Genomic DNA, 25,998 nt, shown 5'->3' on the forward strand with positions numbered 1-25,998 from the left:
AAGACTCAAAGAGTCTAACATGTCCCATGCAAGTGCAGCATAAAGCTAACACTCTCCAACACATCAACATGTCCAATTGAATGGAGTCAAAACACAACATTCTTTTATCTTTCCAACATATCCCGGGGCCTCAACGCCCATAATCAAAACACATGTGAATACTTAAATCCTATGGCATGCCAACTATATCCAATGATTTCAATAGATCACAAGGCCAACATATCCACTTATACACATTTATTTATTATTTTATGCACACTTTCACTTGTCATGTTCACAACATTATCACATTCATTTTTAATGCACTTTCAAGTGCCAAAACAATGCTTAATGAGCCACAATAAGTATAGATTTCATATGTGTGCATAAACCAACAAATCTCATATCACGTTCTGACATACACACATCTCACTTTGCTATAATAGCTGATCATGTATCACATATCACATCATATATGCATTATTGGAAAAATAAAATAAGATTGAGTAGGAAAGCTTACACTAAAAACTTAGGATAGGATTTTAGGCTAACCTAAGCCCCTAATTAACTCAAGTAATTATGCTACAAGCAACATTCTAGTCCACTCACTACTTAACTTTTGCTTGATTGCCAAAAGCTTAAACAAACTTCTCATTGCCTTTTGCCTTACTCGTACAAGGCTTCGATGGATCCAGAAATTTGCAAACACATTAAACAAAAAGTCATTTGACCACTAACAATCACAAACACATCTAAACATCAACAAAAACACAGATTCATCCACTCTCTTCTTAGAAAATTTGACTAGTTTATCAAAATAATCGATTTTATTAATCGATTCTTGTTTCTATTACTTAAAACTTCTTCTAGATATCTTATATATAAATTTAGAATAGATTTAAATCAATTTAAATACCTACAAAATCAAATATCAGTTTTTCAATAAAATCATCGTATATGGGCATTCAAGTGGGAAAAATCATCAATTCTTTAAAATCCTTTAATGATTTGTTACATTGAGTTTAAAATCCTTTTAATCATGTCAAAACAAGTTGAAAATCATTTAGAAACAATGATTTGACTTAGAAATCCGAATTTCACCATTTTCAAGCTCAATTTCGGCTTAAAACTTTATATCCATAGGAAATTCATTATAAGTGATCAAATCTTGATTTGAAAAATCAACAAGCATGAAAACATCATGAATAATCTGATTCTAACCTTGATTGAAGAAGAAAAATGAGTTAAAGCTTGAATTCCTTAAAAATCCTTTGAAGAAGAATGAGAAAATTGATGAAGAAATTGAGAGAAAATTGAGTGTTTGGGAGGTGAGAAAATCAAAATGGTTTAGTTGTTTGGAGAGAAAATTGTGTGATTTGTGTTTGGCAAAAAATTCAAATGAGAAGGATGAAGGAGGGAAGAAACTTGGAAGGGGGTTTTATAGCTGAATAGGAAAAAAAATTGATTTTAAAACTTGGATTAATTGCTTTTGGGCCAACTCTCAAGTTTGACCCTTTTACAAATTAGTTCCCTTTCAATTAAAAACCTTTTCCCTTAATTTTTTTTAAAATCTGATTTTATTTTTTAAAAAGCGTTTTAAGGAAATTGATTTCTGAAGTCTTAATTTAAATTTCCCTAACCTAAATTTAGGCCACTATTATTATTTTATCCTTATTATTCACTCTGAATTTAATTTTGGGACCCGAATCGGCTACCTGAACCACTAACCCAAAACTACTAAACCGAATTTTGGGATGTGGCACACTTGGCATAGTAAGTGGTGATCATGGTGTTGACTTTTGCTCATTATGAAAGCTCTTTAGTTTTATGACCCCTCATATTGGACAAATCTAATTACACATACTAGAAAGCAAGGATAAACACCTTTATAAATTCTATGGATAAAAAAGTAGGTGTGTAATTCTCACTAGGTGGGAGCCACCTCTGTAGTTGATGTCTTTGGAGTTAAAACTCCCAAATCTGGACTCACTTAGACTATTGAGGAAGAGAAGTTGACTAATCCAAATTTCAAGGCCTTGAATGCTATTTTCTGTGGAGTTGATGATCAAGAATTCAAAAGGATCTCCAAGTGTGGAAAAACAAAGGAGGTCCAAGATATTCTTGAAATTGCCTATAAATGAACCAAAACAGTGAAGCAATTGAAGCTACTGGTGTTGGCTACCAAATTTGAAACACTCAAAATGCAAGAAAGTGAGACTCTGATCGAGTTTTATGCCAAGTTATATAATCTATGAAATCAAGCATTTTGCACTTGGTAATGAATACTCAAGCCTAAATTTGGTTAAAAAAGTCCTTAGATCATTAGCAAAGAGATTTGCTATCAAAGTGGATACAATTGAAAAGGCCAAAGATATAGATAGTATGTGCATTGATGAACACATAGGGTCATTACAAATATTTGAAATGAACCTTGATGAATCTGGGAAGAACATAAGAGTATATATAAATGTGAGAATAACATAGCATTTCAAGTTGCACTCTAGTTGTAACTAGTGATAATACTACTGTTGAAGAACTCTAAAAGTAGATGGCTTTGCTTACACATATCTAGAGGGAACAAGAAGTCTAATGTTGCAAAAAACTTCTTTAAAAACAAAAGCAAAGGTGTAGTGATCAATGTTGAATCCACCGGAGAAAAGGAGAAAGGTATACAATGTCATGTATGTCATGGCTTTAGACACATTCAAGTAGAGTGTGTTAATACACTCAAGAACAAAAATTTTTTTTGTGTTACTTGGAGTGTTGAAGACTCTTCTAGCAGTTCAAATAAGGACGTTGAGCATGTTAGCAACTATATTGCTATCACCTCTTTTTTCAATAATCAAACTGTAACTAATTCAGAACTGATAGTGACTCTAATATAGAATCAAATGGAGAGTTCTTGGAGATTTGCAAGACGATGTTGGAAAAATGAAAGCATATATGCATTATAAATAATGATAGTTAATAATGATGTAATCCTGATAAGACTGAGTTGTATTAGTAATAGTCTTGACAATTTAATAATGACAATTTACAAGACTTACAATCGGCAATAACATCATTCATTCAATATGATCTTGATGGAATTGAGTCGTATTAATAGTGATGCAATTTTAGACATTGCAACATTAACATGGTTGTCATATCTTCTACGACTGTGGTGTATAATCGTTCTTCTCTTTCCACTATAACACCATTCACTTGAAATCTCGAAAGATCAGTGGTTATTTTGAAGGATAACAAAAAAAAAAAAAGACAAGAATTAAGAACCAACTTTATAGCAAAGAATAAAGAAGGGGAAGAAGAAGGAAGATGAGGAGGGCTAGAAAACCAACTACCAACAATTGTATCTCGTAAGACATATTCTGGGTTAGGTTACAGTAAAGGTTGCCACCTGATGACAGTGTCACATTATAATCATTAAGACTACTAAGTCAATATTTAGATCAAAGTCTTACCTATATGCAGATAGTCGTCTAGGCACGACGATCTTAGTACATCAAAGAACGTTTTGCTTGAATTCAGTTATGTGGATTTATTGAGGTAACATCTTGAACAACATATGTAGAAGAAGACGGTAGAATAGGTTTCTCAGTCATAGTATGACTGTTAGGATCGACCCGATTAAGCAACAAGTAACAAAAAATAGCGGAATAAATTGAGAAATTGAACACACAAATTTAACGTGAAAAAACCCCTCCAAAGAGGATAAAAAACCACGGGCAAAGGTAATTTTACTATAATGGCAAAAGAACAAAGAGTACAAAAGATGGAGATAAAAATTAAACCTCGAAAACCCGAAAAATAAGGAACCCTCAAAACGTAGACACAAAATTCTCTAAATGTGTTATGAGTTCTAATCTCTAATGGGTGTGTTTTCTAAGGTTGTAAAAGAACCTATTTATAGGCTAAATTAGTAGGTCAAATAAACTATGCTAATAAATGCTAAATATATTATACTAATAAATACTAAATCTTCTAGAAAGAAAATATATTTTGTTAACTTGACTTGCAAGCAACCTCTTAGAATTTGGGTTACACAACTCTAACAATCACCATATAACTTTGCATACAACTCCGCGACATGAAGTTACTGATGAAATTATATATACAAGGATTGAATGGCATTGGACATTTTTAAAATAGTTTTGATAACACCCTCCCGAAATGTTGAGCTATTTTGGACCCAATCTTTCTTTTTATTTCATCAATTTTAGCACTCGTACTAAACCATACACTAATCTGGTGACTCAATTCAAAAACATAACCAACATCGAACTAACGAATTTGGTCATTATGCAGTAATCTAATTACTCATCTTCTTTATTAAAGCTACACACTTAAATTGCTCGAATGGTATAGTCATAGATCAATTTCAATTAAAATATTGCACACATTTTCAACTATTGCTTAAGGTTATATGATTTTCAATTTCTAACTGTCGAAACCATTTTTGTTTTTGGAAAAAAAACGGGGATCGACTTTTAAAACAAAAATGTGGAGTCCCCACCAATCTTTTTGTTTAGGTGTGATTGGGTCACCTATTAAAACATTTTGTTCCATTTAAATCAATTTTAGTCCACGTAAAAAAAATGGGTTCGAGAGCCGGTTATGTATGAGGATGGGTTAACACCTTCATTACGCCTAAAAACTGGTATCAGATTGATTAAGTGCTGTCCTTATGTCTAGATTAAAAAAAAGAAATTTTGAAATATTGTTCTTATTTAAACACTTAAGTGGTTCAAGTTGGTCGTCAAAATTCTCTCGTTTTAAAGGTAGGCAACATCATATCCAGCACTATTAGATACGATTCTTTATACCTTCAAAAATACGATTGATTTTTGACTTTTAAAAGCTCATACGCCAAAAATTATAAAAGGATATCCAAATATTTAGTCCGACAAAAAAGCATACTCAGCACAATAGGGCACGATTTCCCGAATTTCCAAATATTGAATATTGCCCTATTTTAGAATCTTAGAATAATAAAGAAAATCATAAATTTATTCAAAACACATTTATTTGTTTTAAGAGAAGATGGAATAATTAGTTATTTTAAAAAAAATTGGATATTACAAAGCAACATTTGTATAAAAAAGGATTAATAAACATGAAATAATATGCACACATAAAGTGCAGTACTTGGTAAATGAAGATACCATAACCTTATTTAACCAGTCCAACTAAACAATTGAGTATAACTAGTCTAAGCAAAATGAAATCAACTTTCCAAGCATGTATGGCGAACAATTGATATAACAATAAAAATACGAAAGTAATATGCAACAATAACCCATAATTTAATATAACACAATCAAGACAAAATGTGCAAAACAAAATGGAGATTAGAAACCAATGGGATATAAGATAATTTTAAAATAGTGATGAATTAATGAACACATAATATATATAATAGATGAATTGATGAATTGATGAATTGATGAATTGATGAATTTGAAATAATTTGTATAAAAAGTAGAGATATATATATGTAATCATTAAAATATGTGTTATAGAGTGAAGATCTTTAAATCAAATAATATACAATGTATTAAAAACATTGATTTTAAAAAAATTAACAATATACACACAATAAAGGAAAACTTCAATAATACATAAAATAGGAAAGGATATTAAAATACATAATAAAATATAATCTTAAATAAACCATACACATAATGAATTTAAAAAACATATATATGTATATACATAAATAAATTTAGAAGCAACTATATGTAAAAATAACATGGGATTAAATATGTATATAGGATCAAATTAATTTTACCATGAATTATATATGTAATAGATTTGAAAACATAAATATGTATATAAATAGATTTAGAAGAAATTATATGTATAAAATAACATAGATTTAATAATGTATATAGAATAAACATATGTACTAGTATATATATATATGTATATATAATAATTTTAGTAATACATAAGATACGTAGGATTTTCCTTTAAATAACAAAGATATATAATAAAATATGTGAGTAGATTTAAAAGAAATTATATGTATAAAATAACATAAGATTAATAATATACATAGAATAAAATTAACTTTATCATGAATTATATATATATATATATATATATATAATAATGTATAAGAACTTTTATATAAATATTATACAAGATGTTAAAATGAAATGATATAAAAGGAATTTAAAAATAATAATTTTGAAAAAAAACAAAGTAAACTTATCAAGGTAATTCAAAATGTATATACAAAAATTTAAAAGATAAATGCTAAAATGAATTTAAAAAAATAATGAAATATAAAAATTGAAGTAAAACTTAATTGAAATAAAATCAAATTAGAAGGATAATTAATAAATAAAAAAAATATTGAAATAGAAATAAGGACCAAAGCACAATGCGCGTGAATGTGCGAGGATTAAAACGCTATTGTTCCAAGTTTCTGAACGCACCATGTAAACATGGATCAAATCAAAATGGCGCATAAGTTTTAGGCAAGAATTAAAAAAACAAAAGAAACACAAATGGGACTCAATCAGACGACAACAAAATAGGAAGGGACCAAATGCGGAATTTACCCAAATCAAATAAGTGCGCGGATCCTACCCAGGTCGGGTCGGTTCGCGCGTGAGTTCCTTCATCATCTAAACGGCGCCGTTTCATTTATGTATAAAAACTAAAAAAAAAACCCTTTCCCCTGAGTTGTTTGCTCAAAATCAAAAGAAACAAAAAAGGTTTTCACCTTTTTTCCTCTACTAGGCACGAAAGTAGGCCGCACCACTGTTAGGAGATTAGGGGACTCTCCGAAGGCCAACTCCGATGCCAGAGGGGAAGTTTCCGATGATGGAGGAGCAAATCGACTTTGGTATTTTTCCCTCTTTTCCCTTTTTTTGATTTCTTTTCTTTTCTTTTTAATATACGCATATTCGTCGAATAGTTTCAAAATAAAGCAAAAAATATAAACAGAAAAATAATCCATGAATTTGTAAACTGCTTTTTTCCTTTTTTATTTCAACTTTATGTACTGATCTCCCCTCCTTCTATACACTGTTGCACTTGGCTTTTTGTAGCCAAAAATGAAAAAAAATTAAATACACGTTTTCTGCTTTCTTCTTTGCTGTATTCTGTTATGGTTTGTTAACTTGCTGCAGGAGGATCCAGCTGGAGGTGGTGGTGCACGTGGAGCGTGAAGCAACGACGCTCGTGGAAGCTGGCACGAAGGCAATAATGGCACAAGGGAAAGAAACCCTAGGGTTCCAGAAGTTTCAATTTGCTCGGGCTATTTGGGCTATTTTAAGATTGGGCCCTATTGTAAAATGAGTTTAAAATTTGGGCTTATATTTGTATGTGGGTTAAATGTAAATTTGGTATTTATGGACTGTGGACTATATTTTATTTTTATTTGGTTTATTTATTTGTTTGTAAATAATTTTAAAGGCCCGGGCAAAATGGGCCTTCTACACTAACAATATATTATGTTACTTTCAATGTCTAAAAATTAAAACCCTAACAATGCACCAATCAAATTAATATAACAATTACTTTCAATAGATTATATTTATTGTATCATCTAATTAAATTAAACATAAAAAAGCGTAAAATTTGCAATTTAATACTGTGTCATTGCAGGCCCGACCCTAGAGTAGTTTGGGGCCCTAGAGTAGTTTGGGAGTACAGCTGCCTATGGCTCAAGGTTAGAAGGGGTCCAAAAAAATTCTTCAGCTTTTAATGTGGGAAAAAAATCTTCAATATTTTAAATCTTCTGATCGAGGGACCTCAATTTTTATTTTATTTTATTTTATTAGTAGTATATGTTTTTATTTTATTGTATTACATTTTATAATTTTTTAAAAAGAAACCCCAATTTATTATTTCGCTTAGGATCTCAAAATGTTAAGAACGAATCTAATTGTCATTTACCAAACATGACTAAATAAATGCAAAATCATGCTAATATATACAAAACTTACATAACACACTTTACGTTTATTTAAAATATTTACTTATCATCCCAGGTATGGTCTGAAAAATAACATATTATTAATATATATTTGTCATTCTAATTACTACAAAATAATACTTTTCACAAAACTCAATAAACATGTCAAACAATTATATTCATAAAAAATCGTATCACTTCAAAAAATTAAGCAAAACATAATACTCTTAAAAATATAATAAAAAGTACTTAATATTTTAAAAATAAAACTATCATAATAAACCATACATAAAAATTTGAAAATTAATAAGACAATAAATAATTTCTTATTTAAGTGGTTTTTGCTAGAATAATTAGTAGTTTTAGATTTTTGAAGTTTAAAATTATTTGATTTTTTTAGAGGTGTAGTTTAAAGTTTTAAAGAGGTTTTGAGAGCTCCAATTTTTTTGAATTATTATTATTATTATTATTTTTATATTTATTTATCTTAACATCCACATAAATTTTTTTGTTTAAAAGGAAAATTTTAAAGCAAAACAAAACTTATTTATCTTATCTGGTCATTGGATTAGGAGTCTCAACCTTCATAATGTCATGTAACGCTCAACAAGATTCCTTAAAGACTTGTCATTCCACATTTATTCTCATGTTAAGTATAGCTATATCCTCCACTACTTTGTTTTTCGGTCTTGATACATGTTCTAATCTCAAGTATTAAGTTTCACTCCAATAAATCCCTCACTCTTCCTCCTAACAAGTTCTAATGTCGAGTCTGACCAATTAACAAATTAATTACCTTTATACAATCCATCTCTAAGACAATTTTTTAACTCCTTTCTCCCATGCTAGTTTAATTCCCTCAACTGTCCCTCATAACTCAACTTTCAGTATCGAACAAACTCCTAACTTACGGGAGAACCTACAAAGCCAACGTCCTCCATTATCCCTGGCCACTCCTCCCACCACAACAACAAATGAGCCAACTCCCATAGTTGCATCAGTATTCACCTTTATCCATTCCTCTTCGGACACCTCCCATCTTATCCCCCCAACATCGACATAATCTTTCATCACAAAAATAAACTAATATTACTTTTTTTGAAATCTCCATATTAAATGACAATTTGATGATTGAAATCTTAAAATTATCATTTTATTTGATGATTTAGGTGTTAAAAAATAAAATATTATAGAATTTAATTTATTTTGATAAAATATATTATAAGAGTAAAAAATATAATTTTTATTTTATTTAAATAAAAGAGCTAATTTTTTCCAAAATAATATTTTGACCTTTTTTTTTCTATCGCTTTAGACTAAACTAAAAAAATAAAACTTAGACAAATCTATCATAAATAAATAAATAAATAATAAAAAAAGTGGAGTTAACGCGTAAGAGTGGACGCCGAAAGACGCAGCCTTGACAGTCAAACCTGCAGAATAAGTAGATGAAAGCCATTGCACTCGTTGAGTCAAACTCAAAACTCAAAACTCAAAAAAAAAAAAAAAAAAAGTAATAATAATAAACCATGGTTAGATTAGATTAGCTAAGTAGTACGTTCGGTCGATTCCCGTACGAGAAAATATGACGCCTGTCCCTCTGTCATTACGACGCGGTTTCTTCCCCCCTACCCCCCCACCGCCCTATTTAAAGCTTCCTTAAAAGTCTCTTCTTTCTCCCCCATTTCCACCTCTCTTCCTCTCTTTTCTTTCTTATGCTATTCCCAATCGCTTTGTCTCTTTTTTGGTCTCACCTAAATTAAAATATAATTCCATAACGTGACCAATCACAACTACTGGATGGTTCCTTTCTTTTGATTTTCTTTCTTCCTTTATTTCTTTTACAATTTTCCAACTGGACATAGCAAAAAACAGAGAGATCTATAGTTTCACTGAACTTGCAGCAGATGGCATCATCATCATCGGAAAACTTGGCCAACATTGAATCGTGGGCGTTTCGTCCCAGCTTTGCTGATTCTTGGCTCTCCGAAGCCGAAGCTCTTACCAGAGCACTCCAAGACTCCATCTCTACTTCCTTCTGTAACTCTGATTCGCATTCTCTTTCCCCGCTCTTCAGCCTTGTCAACTCTAACCCCTTACCGACGCCTACTCCTACCCCCAGCGGGTCAAACGTTTCAGGCTCTGACCCTGAAACCACTGTTAAATGTCAGCGGACACTACTCAAGCCCCTTCCTACTGGAAAAGTCTCAAAGTCTAAACGCAAGTCCCGTGCCTCCAAGTTCTCTCAAACCACTTTCATAAAGGCGGATCCGGCCAATTTCAGGCAGATGGTGCAACAGGTAACTGGAGTCCGCTTTTGTAACGCGCAGATGTCTTTGAGTCCGATCCTGAAGCCCGAGCCTCAAAGACCCGGATGCCTGCCTACGCTCGACACATCAGCCTATTTGTTGGATCAGCATCAGCCATCTTCAGGAGCTGTTTCCGGGTCCAGCTTAGTTCCATTACGGTCTTCAGACGGTATAGCTTCTGCTGAAGCTACCTTAGATCCCAACAGTTTTCCCTGCTTTCCCACTCTAGAATCCTGGAAAGCCTAGTTTTTCATTTTTGCTAGTTATTTAAATTATCAGTTGTACCCTGCTTTTCTGCTAGTAGTTTATCATTTTCGGAGTAGAATATGGGTGGAGCTGTTAATATAGTTTCTTTTTCCCCCATTTTTTTGACTCCATGATGTTCTTGTAGATTAGTATGGTTCATGAATGATATTCTAATGGCTAATTTATTTTACCAGTTGATGAATGAATCATACTACTTGAAACTTCAAAACTTTCAACACACATACATACCAGAAAGAAAACAACCTTTAAAACTTCGAAAGAAAGAATCCATTTACATTGCAATTTATAATATATTTTCATAATTTTACGGGAAAGCATATGTAAAATTAAATTAATTTTACACTTTTTATTAGGAAAAAAGAGAGGTAATAGACCGATGAGGTATATTATTATTTTAAATAATTAATTTATTACAAGATCGTAAATAGTGGTAAAGGAAAAAATTAGAAAACTTCCATAACTAAATTTTCTACCCATTTAAACTTCAAAGAACCGCAACTCGAATCTTTGCTACAACTGTGCGTGACAACAATAACTATGCATCGAGCTTCAAGAACTCATAGTGCTCACATGAACCGTGAAGCAATTTTCCTCGAGTCCAATTCAAATTTTTAGAACTCATACTGAACTTTTATCAATTTGGCTCTGAACTATATATATATATATATATATATTATTTTGGTACTTTTTTTTTGTCTTCCATTATTCTGTTTAGTCTTTTTTTTTTTTAATAATAACGTAAGAAAAATCGTTCATCGTGGCACATCTAATAAATCACAATATACAATATGATAACATATATTTTTTTTAACACCGTTACAAAAGATATAGTTGAATCAGATAACGAAATGATAATTTAAGTAAATTATGTACCAAAATAAAAAAAAACAGTTCGAAGGTCAAATTGAGCATTAATCCAAACTTTTATTACACCAGTTGTACATACTCTTACAATCTCTTCTCTTTTTAAGTTTTTGCCAAAATTTACCATATATTACAATAACCTTTTCAACACTTCTTATCAATTTAAGCCAATAGACAATTAGTGACTAAGACTCGATCCATTTTACAACTTATGTTTTTACACTTTCCTAATTTAACTTTTTATTCATTTGATAAACATCTTTATAAAATTGTACTTTTTTAATTATAAGTTGCTTTCTTAAACTCTAATTATCTTGACATCCATTTAAACATATCTTAGTACTTTAAATTTATCATTAGCTATACAAGGAAGCCTATTGGAACTTTTACTATCTTTACTCACCCTCTTTATGCTATATAAATACATTATATAACTTTGGGTCTTTCATAACTATACTCTTTTGTTTAATTTTCTTTTAAGCTATCAATTACCGGTTTAAACTTCTTTATTAATTTTGTTTATACTTTCACCCAAATAAACATGGATGAAAACCAATATTAGATAATGTTAGGATAAACCCGGTTAAGTAACAAAAAGTAAAATTACGGAGAAATTAAAAAGATCAAATAAAAATATTTTATGTGGAAAAATTCCTCCGAAGAGGATAATAAACCACGGGAAAAGATAATTTCAATAAAACGATAAAAACGAAGAGTAAAAAAGATGAAGATAAAATTAAACCCCGAAACCCGAAATAAGAACCCTCAAAATGTAAACACAAAATTCTCTGAAAGCTTATAAAAGCTAATACCTAAATGTGTAATGGGTTATTTTTCTAAAGTGGAAAAATGGCCTATTTATAGGCTAAATTTGTAGGTCAAATAATATTAAAATAACCTACACTAATCAAAGTTTAAGTGGGAAACTAAAAACAGAATTTAATTGGGAGAAGAAAAGCCGAAAAATACGAGGTATAACTCCACAAAACTTGACTTGTATTTCCACAATGCCTTCTTTGCTAAAGCCTACCACGGGCTTATCTCGAACTATGCAGGATATTAACTGAGTCAAAACTGTGCTTAGAAGCTGGAAGTCCTCTAGTTTTCGACTTGTGCACTGCCAAACCAAAATTGACTCGGGTTTGATTTTTACGAATGCAATGCCTTATCTTTTCAAAACCTATATCCAAAAGAGAACCTCTCTTATACGAAACGATCATACCTTTTTCCCTCCTATGACCAAGTTGCCTCCATTTCAAACGAGTCGACTTCGACTCCTTAACAGACTAGGGACGTCCTGTTTCACCAATCATTGTTGATCCTTCCAGAACATAAAGACTGCTAATCTTTTTTCCCTTTCATCAAAACAAGATCCTTACGGGATACCTTAATGCTATTTGACTTGATATTAATTCTACAACCCTTCAAGTTCAAAATTCCCAAGAAGATGAGATTTTCTTTAAGTCAGGCACATGCTTGACATCTGACAATGTCCTAATTGTCTCGTCGTGCATCCTAATCTGGATAGTACCAATACCGAGTACCTTATTGGGTAAACCATTCCCTATGCGCACAACTCCACCTTCAATTGAACTGTATGTAAAGAACTAGTCCCTGTTGGGATACATGTGGAAAGAATACCTCGAATCCATAATCTACTTGGATGTAAGCTCGGAGCTTTCACTTGTTGACAGCAACAAGAAATCATCACCCTTGTCATTGGCCAAATTAGCACCAGCTAAATCTTCCTCGTTGCTTTCAGCAGCTTTTCTATTTCGCAGTTTGTAACAATCTGTCTTGACGTAACCTAACTTTTTACAATGGTGACATCTTTTGTCTCGCTTTCTTGATGCTACCAAAATCGAGGCTTGCCTATCTGACTTGCTATCTAAACCAAGCTCATTATCAAGTTTGTCTTTACTTAACAGGTGACCCTTCACATATTCGAATAAGCGATTATGTCTACCATAAATCAGGGGTTCCTTGAAAGACTTGTATAAAGGGGGTAAAGAGCACAATAATAGTATAGCCTGATCTTCATCATCAATCTAAACCTCAACATTTTTTAAATCATTCAAAAGAGTAATAAATTGACTGATATGACCTCTAAGGTGCTTACTTTTGTCCATGCGGAACGTGTATAAACGTTATTTCAACACTAATCAGTTAGTTAGAGACTCTCACATAGAGGGTTTCAAACATTTTTCATAAGGCGAATGCCGTTTTCTCCATCAAAACCTCATGCAACACATTATTTGTTAAACATAATTGAATTGTGGAGAGAGTTTTTTTTTTATCTAACTTATCTCATTCTAATTTATCCATGTCTGCAGGCTTCTTCTTCGTAAGGACTTTCTCAAGATCGCTTTGAATCAAAATTATCGTCATTTAAACTTGCCACAGATTGAAATTTGTGATGCCATCAAACTTATCAATATCAAACCTTATTACTGCCATCTTTGAACGAGTTGATTACTGAAATCAAACTAGATCTTAATACCAATTTATTAGGGATAAACTCGGTTAAGCAACGAACAAGTAAAATAACGAAGAAATTGAAAAGATCGAAAAGGGGATAAAAAACCATGTGCAAAGATAATTTCACTAAAACGGAAAAAATGAAGAGTACAAAAGATAAAGATAAAATTAAACCCTAAAACCTAAAATAAGAACCCTCAAAACATAAACATAATATTCTCTGAAAGCTTGTAAAAGCTAATACCTAAATGTGTAACGATTTATTTTTCTAAGGTGGAAAAATGACCAATTTATAGGCTAATTTGGAGGTCAAATAATATTAAATTAATATACACTAATCAGAGTTTAAGTGAGAAACTAAAAAAAAAATTTAATTGGGAGAATAAAAGCCAAAAAATACGAGGCATAACTCCATAGATAAACAAATAAGTATTCATTCTACTCTTTGAATTAGAATAAAATATAGTAATATGTATCTGTCTCTCCAAGTAAGGTATCAAGTGCGTATGTAATTGTTCAGTTCTTTATTATGACACATATAATGCAAGTATTTATCCACTCAACCACACCCTGTACAAACATAACCCATACTATATGATAGTATTGCTACGATATCTTATGGCATGCCATATCTTATCTAACTAGTTTCCCACCTAGCTTACAAGGGTTTTCTCAGTTCATAAAATAGTTTCATCACTTTTATTATTCAAAGTAATTACTATCATATAAGCATATAACTTCAATAATAGAAATAAAAATATTTAGCATACAATTCACGGAATTAATCATTCAATTAAGCTTATATTAAAGTATCACAATTCAAATTTTTAAAAAAAATTAAACTTATTACAGATTCTTATAGAATCTGTGATGACTCGAAAGTCAATGGTGTCGAAAAATGTGGTTTCAGAATCCCATTTTCGTAAACTAGACTATAAATATATTTATTAAATATTTACAAAATTATATTATAAGTTAATTGAATTTTAGCCAAGTAATTTTGTTGAATTAGTGCTTAATTAAAGTTAAGAGACTAAATCATATAATTGATAAAAGTGTAAATTGCTTAAGGATTTATAATTAGAATTTATAATAAGGGGCTTATATAGTAATTATACCCTTAGAACTTTAGTGGCGATTTCTAATTATGTTTGTAATAAAATTTAAGTTTAATTAAAGTATAAAATAATGATTAAATTAAAATAAACTAAAACATTAAGTTAAAGTGGGTGGAAGAGAAGAAAGATATTGTCATCTTTCTTCATACAAAACCGAAACCAGAGAAAAAAAGGAGAAGGGCAAACGGCTTGGGGTTTTCTAGTTTCAATTCCAAAATTGGTTAGCTCAGTTTAGTTATTTCTTTGTAATTTTTATGTTTTTTGAATCCCAAGAGCTTAAGCTAGTTGACCCCTGTAGTATTTTTCAGTGCTGTTAAAGATTTTGGAAGTTTCCATTATTGAATAGTTGAAGTTTTAAGTGCTAATTTGATAGGTTTTAAGTTTACAATTGAAAGAGGATTAAATTGTAAAGTCAATTGATGGTTTTGTTCAATAGGGACTAAAATGCACAAATTTTAAAATTTGTGATAGAAATGAAAAATAGGAGGTACAATAGGGACTATAGTATCAACATGAAAAATAGAGGTTAGAGAATTGAAAGTTATGTTAGTCCTGGTTTTAAGGACCAAATTGAATTAAATGCAAAAGTTACTTAAATTAGCAATTGAATGTGAAATTGTTTGCACATTGGTAATCTTGTATTTTTTCTTAATCTGTAGGTAACGTCGATCTAAGTTTCTCAAAAAAGAAAGGAAAATAAAAAATCATCGACGAATAGTTTGTAGTTTACGATTTGTGTTTCTATAATCTGAACTACTTTGTAATTGCAACATATTGAATTGATTGGGCATGGTAAGTACTTAAGGTGAGACACTTTGTTATAATGAGTTATTTTAGATTGATTTGAATTGGATAATGTTAGGGAGGACTAAATTAAATGTATTTGAAAAATGTGTATGTTTATATAAATGTGTAATTGAATACATATTGAGATGATTTATGCTGCCATATGAATAGATAAGTAAATTCATGATGAAAATACATATGAATTGAGATTATTGATTGATAATGAAATGAGTAATGAATACCTTATTAATTGTTCGGGCAAAGTCAGATATAGTTAGCATGCCTTATAATAGGAAAAGTTCAGGGTTACTTCGACTACGAGTCGATGAGGCACTGGATGCCAAATTACTTCAGTTATACCGATGAGACACTGGGTGTCAAACTTATTGATGAGCACTGGACACAAACTATTTACTTCAAATTTATCTGATGAGGTATTGGGTGCCAAACTGGTGTGTTGGTTGGATTTGTATATCCGTCCGAGTCGAGTTAATAAGAAGATAAATGGTAAAAAATAAATATTCATAATTGAAATGATGATGACGAATAAGTCCTCGAATCTATAAGATTAAAAAATCTAATATGAGATGTGGTATTTGATATTGAGATTGCAAATGGATATGAAATAAAAGTAAAAATGTAAGATGAAATATCTATTTATGAAATGAGTTAAAACAATGATAGTTATGTTCATTAAATACATGAATTGGAAATTGAGATAGAATGTGCTATCTTATGGATTGAGATATTATATGATATATGAAGTAAATTGTTATGCCTATATATTAGTATATTTGAGCAAGGAATGTGAGAAATGGTATATTGGACATGTTAATTGCATATCATCATTGTTTTTAACTTATGAATTTTAAATGAATTATGTTATGTTATAATGTTCGAATTATAGAAATATCACTGAGTTATACTCAGCGTACAATTTTGTTCTTTTTTATGCGTAAGTTAAATTCTTTTTTGTTTGACCGTCACATCAGCATCCAACAGTAATCCCGAATTCGAAGTGTTGGTGATGTTTTTGTTATTAATGGTATGTACCTAGAGAGTCTTATGTTTGTGCAACTATTATGTTTTGGATGAGTTTGGCATTTTGAATATCGTGAATATGTATGTGCGTGGGTGCGTGGGTGCGTGCGTGGGTACATGCGTGCGTGCGTGCGTACATGCGCGCGCGCGCGCACGTGTGTGTGTGTGTGTGTGTGTGTGTGTGTGTGTGTGTGTGTGTGTGTGTGTGTGTGTGTGTGTGTGTGTGTGTGTGTGTGTGTGATGGCAATGATCTTGATAATGATAACTTGTTGAGTATGTTTATTTATATGTATGTTTATTTGCTTCAATGGTAATTAGGTGATGTGCCATGAAATTGGTGTGAAAAGGTGTTTCATATGCCTATGTTATGCTTGAAATAATTTGGTAGGTTTAGTACATAAATTAAAAGGTTGATTTGGAGTCAATTTGAGATTGTTTGAATGGTTAAATTGATACGTGTTTGGTTGCTTGTTTTAAGGTGCCATTAAAGGCATATCGGTATGGTTTGTGTAACAGCCCGATTTTAGCTAAATCAAAATGGTGATTTCAGAGCCACAAATTCGATGTCAAAAAATTATTTTAATATTATTTTTTGTGTTTACAGCATGTGATTATATATGTGTAAAAATTTCGTGAAATAATTTTATCGTTTGGATGCTTAATTTGAGAAAATGACTAAATCGCGTAAGTTACAAAAGTGTTGTTCTATTAGCTAAAGGTGTCTAATAGCTATAGAACTTTAAAGTTAAGGCCCTTATGTGGTAATTATACCATTATTATGATAGTGGATGATAATGGCATGGCATTTGGTGTAGTTATTAAATGTTTTTAAGGTTAAAATTGGTATTTAGTAAATAAGGTAATTAAAAACATAACAAAATGAATTTTAGTCTATCTTTTCTCCCTTTTTCCAAATATTGAAGAAGAAAAAAGAACCATTGTTTCTCATTTAGGGTTTGGCACTTGCATAGCTTGATTAAGGTACGATTTTAGTTCGGTTTTTGATGATTTTTATGTTTTTGTGATCGTTGCTTTGAGTACTAGCTAGCCCATGCCTTAATTTTCAAAATTTATGATGATTTTGTAAAGTGCCATTGATGAATGCTTGAGTTCTTGAATGTTTGATGATGTAAAATGAGTATTTGTTGATAGATTATAATGTTTTATAAAATGATTTTTAGTGAAAATGTCAATTAGGGATTAAATTGAGAAAAGTATAAACTGAGGGGTTAAATTGTGAAATAAATAAAAAATATGGGCTGCTAGGGGTACTATGGTAATTCGGCCAAGCATGGGTTTAATTGAATTTTGTGAATTTCATGTATTTGTGGAATAATGACTAAATTGAATAGATGTGAAAGTTTAAGGGCTAAAGTACAAAAATGCTCAAATGTATATTTTGGATGAAATTGAATGAATAAGTGATTAAATGAGTTAATTTTGAATACATATAGATCAAGAAAAAATAAACTCGGACTTAGATCGAGGCAAGAACAAAGTACTTGATTAATCGGCTAGTTTTGTTGTTTCTACGACCGAGGTAAGTTCATAGGTGTTAATTTCATTATAAATGGATGTTATATGCTTTGATATTGCATAAAATGTATTTATGAGATTGCGGATAATGTTTGGAATTAGGAATACAACTATACAGAAGTGTTTGACGATGAAATCGATAAGCGAAACTTCCCAGTTAAACCTTAGGTACAATTATGATGCTAATGTAATATCATTAAGTTAATGCATTGGCTTCGGGTCATGATATCGACACTTTGGGTGCGAATAATACCTTTATTTGGCTACGGGCCATGATATAGGCATTTTGAGAAAAGTTACCTTGATTTGGCTATGGGCCATGGTATAGGTACTTATCTATTGCGATTCTTGAGTATCTGACTTCTAACCCTAATGATTCAACTGATAAATAAATATTGTGGTTGAGAAAGAGGTTAGTACGAGGTGATACATGTATGTATGGAATCTATTCAAGTATTACATTGAGAAATTTTAATGAAATGGTATTTAATTATGTTTGAGACATGAATATGGTTTGTGTTAATGTAATGTTGATTTGGTAATGTGCAAATGGTTGAACTATATTATTTGATGAATGGAATTGCTTAACTACGAACTTATTAAGCTATGAAGCTTACTGTGTGTTATTTGTCTATGTTTTATAGATAGTCAAAGCTAGCTTGGACTCGGGGATCGTCAGGAGCATTGTCACACTATCGATCATTTTGTTGGTACTTTGAAAGCTTTGTATAAATGGTATATGGCATGTATAGGCTAGTGTGATTTTGGTATGTTTTGAGTTATAATGTTAGCCATGTGATTTGGTTTGTTAATAATATAAATGTTAGTATATTTTTAGCCATATAAGTTGGCTTAAGTTATGTGTTTAATATATGATACATGAGATGTATATAATGCCTTATGTGTTGTGGCTTGATTATGTAGTGTTGAAATGGTAAGATTTGTGGCATGAAATAGGTGATAAAGTGATGATGAAATGCATTTAGAAGTTATACAAGTTTAATGATTTTTGGTGTGTTTTGGTTGTGGAATTGAGTAGTTAAAATGATTGTGTATAGATGGCATGATATATGTATAAATTGGCTGGTTTTGGTTGCTTATAAATGTCTTGAAATGGTACAATTTAGGTTAATTTGTATGCATGAGATAAGGGTGGCAAATTGGCTTTTCAAATGGCGTATTTTTGTCCATACAGATAGAGACACGGGTGTGTGTCTCAGCCGTGTGTGACACACAGCTATGTTACACGGCCATGTGTCCCCTAGGGTACCCTTTCGAATTAAGGCAGTATACCTTACAATTTTGACACTGCCTAGACACACGGGAGTGTCTACTGGCCGTGTGAGACACACGGGCTAGCACATGGGCGTGTGGCCGGCCGTGTGACCCAACTCAGTAACCTCCCTAGTTTTCCCACGGCCATGGCAGACGGGCGTGTCTTCGACCGTGTAGTACAAGTTAGTATGTATGCCCTGTTTTCACACGGCCTGCGCCATGGGCGTGTCTGGTGGTCGTGTGAGGTACACGGCCTGTTCACACTGGCGTGTGACCTATGATTTCATGAAATATTTCTAAGTGTTTGGAAATTTTTATGTGTAATCAGTTTAGTCCCGAACCACTCTTAAGCATGTATTAAGGTCTCATAGACCTATTTAAGGGACTTTGTGTATGTGAATGATTGATATGCGATATTGAATGTTTGATAAATGTTATATTGTCCGATAATGCCTCATAATCCTATTTCGGCGACGGATATAAGTTAGGGGTGTCGCAGTTTGAATGTGGTATTTTGGATGTTATTCTAGTGAATTATGTGCAGGTTATAGATAAGTGCCATTGTGAATCATGCATGTATGTGGAAAAATGTTAGGCTTGTTGTTGTGATTTATAGTTCACTTTTGGTGCTACACGATCGTGTGCCACACATGGTTCCTTGACACGACATCAGGCTGTTACACGGGTTAGCACACACTCATGTGACCTGTTAAATTTTATGCTTGCATAATTGCACGTGGCCATAGCCTATTACACTATCGTGTGACAATTTTTAAATAATTGTACTTTTGACCCACACGGCCTCAATGAGTTACACGGTTTGTTCGCGCAGTTGTGTGACTCTAGTCTCACACGGGGTCAGTCTGTTACACGGTCTGCCCACATAGCCGTGTGTCCCATCTTTGCATAGCCTCAACCTTTCACATGGTCAGGGAACACGGCCGTGTGACCCCTATTAACAAAATTTTTCCATCTTTTTTTTTTTTTGGTTTCAAATTTATCTCTGATTGATGTCAAGTTAATTTAAAGCTTTCGTAAGCTTGATTTAAACCTGAATTTGGTTGTATTGCGTGTTATGCTTGATCATATGTGATAAATTGAGATTGAATTGGAAATTTGAACTATGAATTGCATGTAAATGTTTCGTATTTATCTATGGCATTCTATTACTCGGGTTCGACGACCGAACTCGGTAAAAAGTGTTATAATATCATCTCTTTCTGATACAATACTTAGAATTACCTATAGCCCCTCCCCAACCCTTAAACAGGAGAATAATGTGTTCAGTGCACTCGAACTCACGTCTTCCTATATTGATAGTAATATCGATGCTAGTCGAATTAAGACTCAACCAGCTTATACAATAAACTTATAGAGCAACTTACTTACCTATTAGGTTGCCTTTGTATTTTATTAATTTCATAGCTTTTTCCATCCACATACAAACATTTAAAATAAAGTAAATTGGCATTTATCAACTTACCCGTCCTACTTCGGTAATTTTTAATTATTACTCCATCATGAATCAATTTCATATTAATTTTGTCACATCCATGTATATCATACGTGTTTATTAGCTTCAACTTAAAGTTTAATTAATCATTTCCATTGATTACTCTAAAATCACTATTATTAAAACATATTTCAATTAACCAAGTTAACACTTAACTCTAATTCATCCTTCACTAATCCTTTTGATTCTTGATACTTAAGGTTGAACTATTATACCAGTGAATTATCATGTTGCAAGATGATTGTCAGTTTACTATAAAAAAATTAAAAATAAGACCTTTTCATCATAATTTGAGTTTAAATCACATTAATTATAATTCACTAAAAGAAAAATAAAATAAATACATACGAATAGTATTTCAACCATATTAAAACTTGCTACCTCTAAACATGCTCTCTCAATCAACGTCAGATCCTTTACATTTTGTTAAATCCAAAGAATTTTTCCCTAATCAAGGGAAAAAATTAATAATTATATTCAATAATATAAAAATTAATACTAAAATTAAATATTAACAATAAATAAATACTAGCCTGAATAATAAATTATGAAAATAACATATCCATACCTTCCAAAGCATATGATTTGAATTTAAGGTAAAAGAAAGAAATTTGGAGAGGCTTTTGGGTGAGAAACTCGACAACAATGAGACGTAATTTTTGTTTGCGTAAAAAAAAATAAATAAGGGAGAGGTATTTATAGGCACAGTAAAAGAAATGATTGTATAGAGCTCCGCACTCATGGGAAAATTTGCCACAAGTCTCTGTCATTTTAAAAATTGAAAATTTAATCCCTGTACTTTTATTTATAGAATTTAGTTTCTTTATTTTTATATTTCAAAATTTAGGTTCAACTGTTAACAGTGTTGACTTTATTTTTTGTTAAATTCAAGTTAATTACAAAGTTATTTTTTAATTATATGACTACTAAGTGAGTATTTTTTATTTGAAAAAATCACAACAACGAATTGAAGAGATAAAAAAACTTAATAATGTTAATAATTGGACTTATATTTTTTATAAATCTAAAATGTAAAGAGACTAAATTCTATGAAATATAATTTAACGACTAAATTCTAATTTTGAAAAGTATAGTAGCTTGTGGCATATATTAACGTAATTACAATTAAAAAGCATAGTGATCATCGTTAAATGCAGATGCATTAATTTGTTTTACAAGTAACTTAATACCTCTAATGTTGAGGTCATTGAATTTGTACTAAATGAACTTTTAACATACTTATTTAGTAATTATTTTTCACTATATTCAAATGAAAACCTACAAACAAGTATCACAATAGTGGATGAAAATTAAAGAAGTCTTAGAGTATGAAGTTGAAAAAAAAAAAACTAAATGTACTAAGTTGAAAAGAGGAGTCAAATTCAGGACCAAATGAGCACTTAAGCCATTATGATTTAATAACGTTTATAAGGATGAACCTCATAAGTTCATTTTAATGAAGTTAAAAATTATGCAAACATTTAGTTTTATCATTTTATATCTAAAACTAAGAAACATTTTCATTTGTGATGTGTGTTTTTTAATAAAAAAAAGTAAAATGTTTTAGATTTTTATTCATGAATTACTTTTGTTTCCTTCATTGTTTTATAATATATGTTTGAATTTGGTAATTATCTTTTCAACAATGTCATCTCCAAAAGTGTTCATGAATATTTTAATTATTCATTAGCATATTCAATTATACATTGATGAACATGTTCCTTTAATATTCGTGAACAAATTCATTTGATTTAAAGTGAATATGAATACACATAATTTTAAATAAATTGAGCTTTGAACTCAAATTCAAATTCTTAAAAAATACAAACCAAATACAAACAAACTCAAAAATAAATAAATGAACAAGCACGAACGGAAAACGGTTCATTTAAACTTGGTTCATTTACAATCTAATTGGTTTGGTGATTGTAATAATTAAGCTATACCAAATTTAGTTTGATCATGAAAATCTTGGTTCTTGGAATTCGAAGGCTTATTATCGAAACCATCAAAGTCGATCTTCTGCAAAAGCTTGGGAACTCCCATTTCTACGTCAAAATTTTTGGAACCAGTCTCGCTGTCTCCATTGTCATCTATAACTGAAAGCCCAGTGTCATCTTCTGATGTCCATGCTCTGAGATTGATCAACGAAGGTGAGATTTTTGAAAACAGTACTTGTCTGAAGTTGCTCAATATGCCTTTGTTGAATGGGTTTTCCTTCCTATCATACCGATACCGGAAGCTCTCATACGTGGTCTGAAATCAACCAATTATTTATTTATTTAACCTTTTACCGGTAAAAATATCATGACAAATTAGTCTCTATACATTAGATGAAAGAGTAAATTGATTCTTTTTGTTAAAATTTTTATCAAATTGTACCATTTAAAAACTGTTGTTGACAAATAACTAAATAGTGAACGTATTATGTCATATATACCTCATGTTAATATATATAATCAGTTTTTAATAGCGAAAATAGATGAAAAGTTTTAACAAATAAATTAATTTGCACCTTTTTTTTTTTTAATTTAAGTACAAAGATTAGTTTAGCCATTTTCTAATAGAGTGAGTAAAATGAAATCAACTAGTAAAATGAAATCAACTCTTAATACAAATATTCTTTAAGATACTTTACCGCATTTAACCTTCATATATATATATATTTAGAGAGAGAGAGATGAGGGAGGGAATTAAGGGAAAAAAGAAGAAGAAGACCTGATTAGTGGAAATGAGGTAGAAATGGAAAACTGTAAGGCCACCAACAAACCAGACGACAATGAAGCAATAGAGTATAAGAATAACTGATAGTATATCACGAGATATGGCAGTCCAGAAGCTCGTGCGTTGTCGAAGAATATTCACCCAAGAGCACGTGAAGACGTATATGCACAAGGCAGTGGATGATGATATGAAACAAATGAAGAATGAGTAGTTGCGCTGCAAATCATTCATTAATTTGGTTTTAAACAAATGAAGAAAGGGTAGATGAAGAATGAATCATTATAAAGGAACTTACAGCTCCGATGCATTGACCGACCCATGGACAATGGTGGTCAAACCTCTGGACGCAATTGTTGCAAATGGAGCAGTGAGAGGCACGGGGGGATCGATATAACAAGCAAGTTTCACAAAACTTCACTTGAACCGTTTCACCCGTCTCCAATTTCACTTCCCTAATCCTCGGTAGTCTCAGGGTTCCAGTCTTACCATTCGCCCAATCAAATGACGTTGACTTGCACAGATCATCATCATCTGATGATGCTTCTGGTGGTTTTGTATTTCTGGGTATTATTCCAGGATCTCCAAAGCTTGTCAGAAATAAAAAACCTAAATCCTGCAAAAACAACAATCTTTTCAAATTTACTAAACAATCAAGGACCGGAGAAGATATAATATTAACCCAAATTTAATTTTTTTACTACTACCACTACTAATAAAGCTGTATAAAATCTTTTTACCAACCAAAACAGTGAGGATGAGTCCCCCAAGCAATATTTGATGGTTAAAAATTGTATCTTGGGGCTTGATATGCAACGCCATCTTTATACAGAAGGCAATTGCAGGGCATCCAATCAAAAACGACGTTAAGAAAAGTGATGAAGCATCGGGGCCAAGTATAATTCTTCCTCCACAACAAAATTTCTGAAATTGAAAAATGTATTCTTTCATTAGCACATAAAAATGCCGAATTTATAATTGTATCATATAAGCTGCTATACTCAAAATAGTCAATTTTTTCAACCCTAAAACCATTTAGATAGTATCTAAAGCATAACTGTTTAGGTACCATCCCCTCATGGGATTTAACCAGATTTTGCAAAATGATGCTATGGGGTACCTCGTCATCTTTTCAGCCCTCTTTTATTTCGCACCATGCATACATACTTTATTAAAAAAAAGGAAAATGGCATGAACAATGTTAAAAGTTCATTAATCAAAAGGAAAAAAAAAACCTTTAAATATGCATAAATAAGAAGAATATGATTGAAAAAAAAGAAAGAAAGGGAAGTTGAAGAAGGATGAAAAAGAATACATTATTTCCTTTCCAAACTTGATAACTCCTTTTAGGAGTGGAATTGGGAGGGGAGGGGTCAATTTCAATGGAAGAAGAATCATAAACTTGGCTTTTGCTCGTTCTCATGCTTCTCTTTGTACGGTCTTTCAATTCTGTTGAATGCATGGCCCAAGGTACGTGGTAATGGGAGACAAACACCCACAAAGAGGAAAAAAATGAACCTTAATTACAAAAACCAAACAAAATTGAAAAGGGTCAAAATGGCTTTCATTGTTTTCCTAACATAGGAAAGCCAAAGGACAAAGGATACCAAACGCTTCGTTAGCGTTTGCTTTTCTTCTCTCTCTTTCAACTTCCCTTATCAACAGTTGTTGGTTTACCAGATCGGTCCTCACAACTTTTTCCTAACGAACTTTTTCATGGGTCCTCAAGATTTCTAAATTCAAGCGAGCTTTCCGCAGCCGAAACTAATTTCTTTTTTATATTCCTTACCCTTACTTTTTATTGTTTTCAACCCTCTATGCTCCTCAACTAACTCATCACTATTTTTTATTGGTTAACTCTCATTATCAATCCATCTATTTCTCTCTAAATAAAATCTTATTAATAATATAATGTTTTTAATTTGCAAAAGATAAACGCGAATTTTGGAGTATTATTACATGTGAAGATCCATTAGCAACTCAGAATGTACGTCGAAAAGGTGGTGTGTGTATATATATATATCTCTAAAAATAAATCCCTTAGATTTATAACGACAAACTAGTTATGGTATATATTGAATATCTAAAAATAAATCCATGCACAAACTAGTTAATACATAATTTATAATAGTTTTCTTTTAGGTAAACTTATATTCAAAACAAAAAATAAGTAGACAAAATTCA

At 31.3% G+C, this 25,998-nt stretch overlaps 2 protein-coding genes and 1 long non-coding RNA gene across 3 annotated transcripts; 2 read left to right on the forward strand and 1 right to left on the reverse strand.

The window, feature by feature from the left end:
- The first annotated feature begins 6,549 nt into the window (after nucleotides 1-6,549).
- LOC108466275 (uncharacterized) lies at nucleotides 6,550-7,396 on the forward strand. The gene is made up of 2 exons (XR_008279032.1): nucleotides 6,550-6,832; nucleotides 7,119-7,396. It is a non-coding gene; the product is annotated as an uncharacterized LOC108466275 (long non-coding RNA).
- Nucleotides 7,397-9,549: 2,153 nt separating this feature from the next.
- Nucleotides 9,550-10,667, forward strand: LOC108466492 (calmodulin-binding protein 25-like). Its single transcript, XM_017766856.2, has one exon. The coding sequence runs from the start codon at nucleotides 9,814-9,816 to the stop codon at nucleotides 10,459-10,461; it is 648 nt and encodes a 215-aa protein (XP_017622345.1). The 5' UTR covers nucleotides 9,550-9,813; the 3' UTR covers nucleotides 10,462-10,667.
- A 12,171-nt stretch (nucleotides 10,668-22,838) lies between these two features.
- Nucleotides 22,839-25,790, reverse strand: LOC108466033 (probable protein S-acyltransferase 1). The gene is made up of 5 exons (XM_017766403.2): nucleotides 25,130-25,790; nucleotides 24,559-24,738; nucleotides 24,113-24,430; nucleotides 23,812-24,033; nucleotides 22,839-23,349 (listed from the first exon to the last, which is right to left on the reverse strand). Exons 1-5 carry the CDS (start codon nucleotides 25,274-25,276, stop codon nucleotides 23,029-23,031), a joined length of 1,188 nt encoding a protein of 395 aa, XP_017621892.1. The 5' UTR covers nucleotides 25,277-25,790; the 3' UTR covers nucleotides 22,839-23,028.
- Nucleotides 25,791-25,998: the final 208 nt, after the last annotated feature.

This window comes from Gossypium arboreum, chromosome 2 (genome assembly GCF_025698485.1).
Source record: "Gossypium arboreum isolate Shixiya-1 chromosome 2, ASM2569848v2, whole genome shotgun sequence".
NCBI classification, from domain to species: domain Eukaryota; kingdom Viridiplantae; phylum Streptophyta; class Magnoliopsida; order Malvales; family Malvaceae; genus Gossypium; species Gossypium arboreum.

What these genes read in the sequence shown, in the direction of transcription:
- LOC108466492 (XM_017766856.2), top strand. Translation starts at nt 9,814, where the DNA reads ATGGCATCATCATCATCGGAAAACTTGGCCAACATTGAATCGTGGGCG.
- LOC108466033 (XM_017766403.2), bottom strand. Translation starts at nt 25,276, where the DNA reads ATGCATTCAACAGAATTGAAAGACCGTACAAAGAGAAGCATGAGAACG. An exon ending in AAGTTTGGAAAGGAAATAAT is followed by an intron (nt 24,739 to 25,129) that starts GTATTCTTTTTC and finishes TTTCAATTTCAG; the next exon opens with AAATTTTGTTGTGGAGGAAG. An exon ending in ACCTCATTTCCACTAATCAG is followed by an intron (nt 23,350 to 23,811) that starts GTCTTCTTCTTC and finishes GGTTGATTTCAG; the next exon opens with ACCACGTATGAGAGCTTCCG.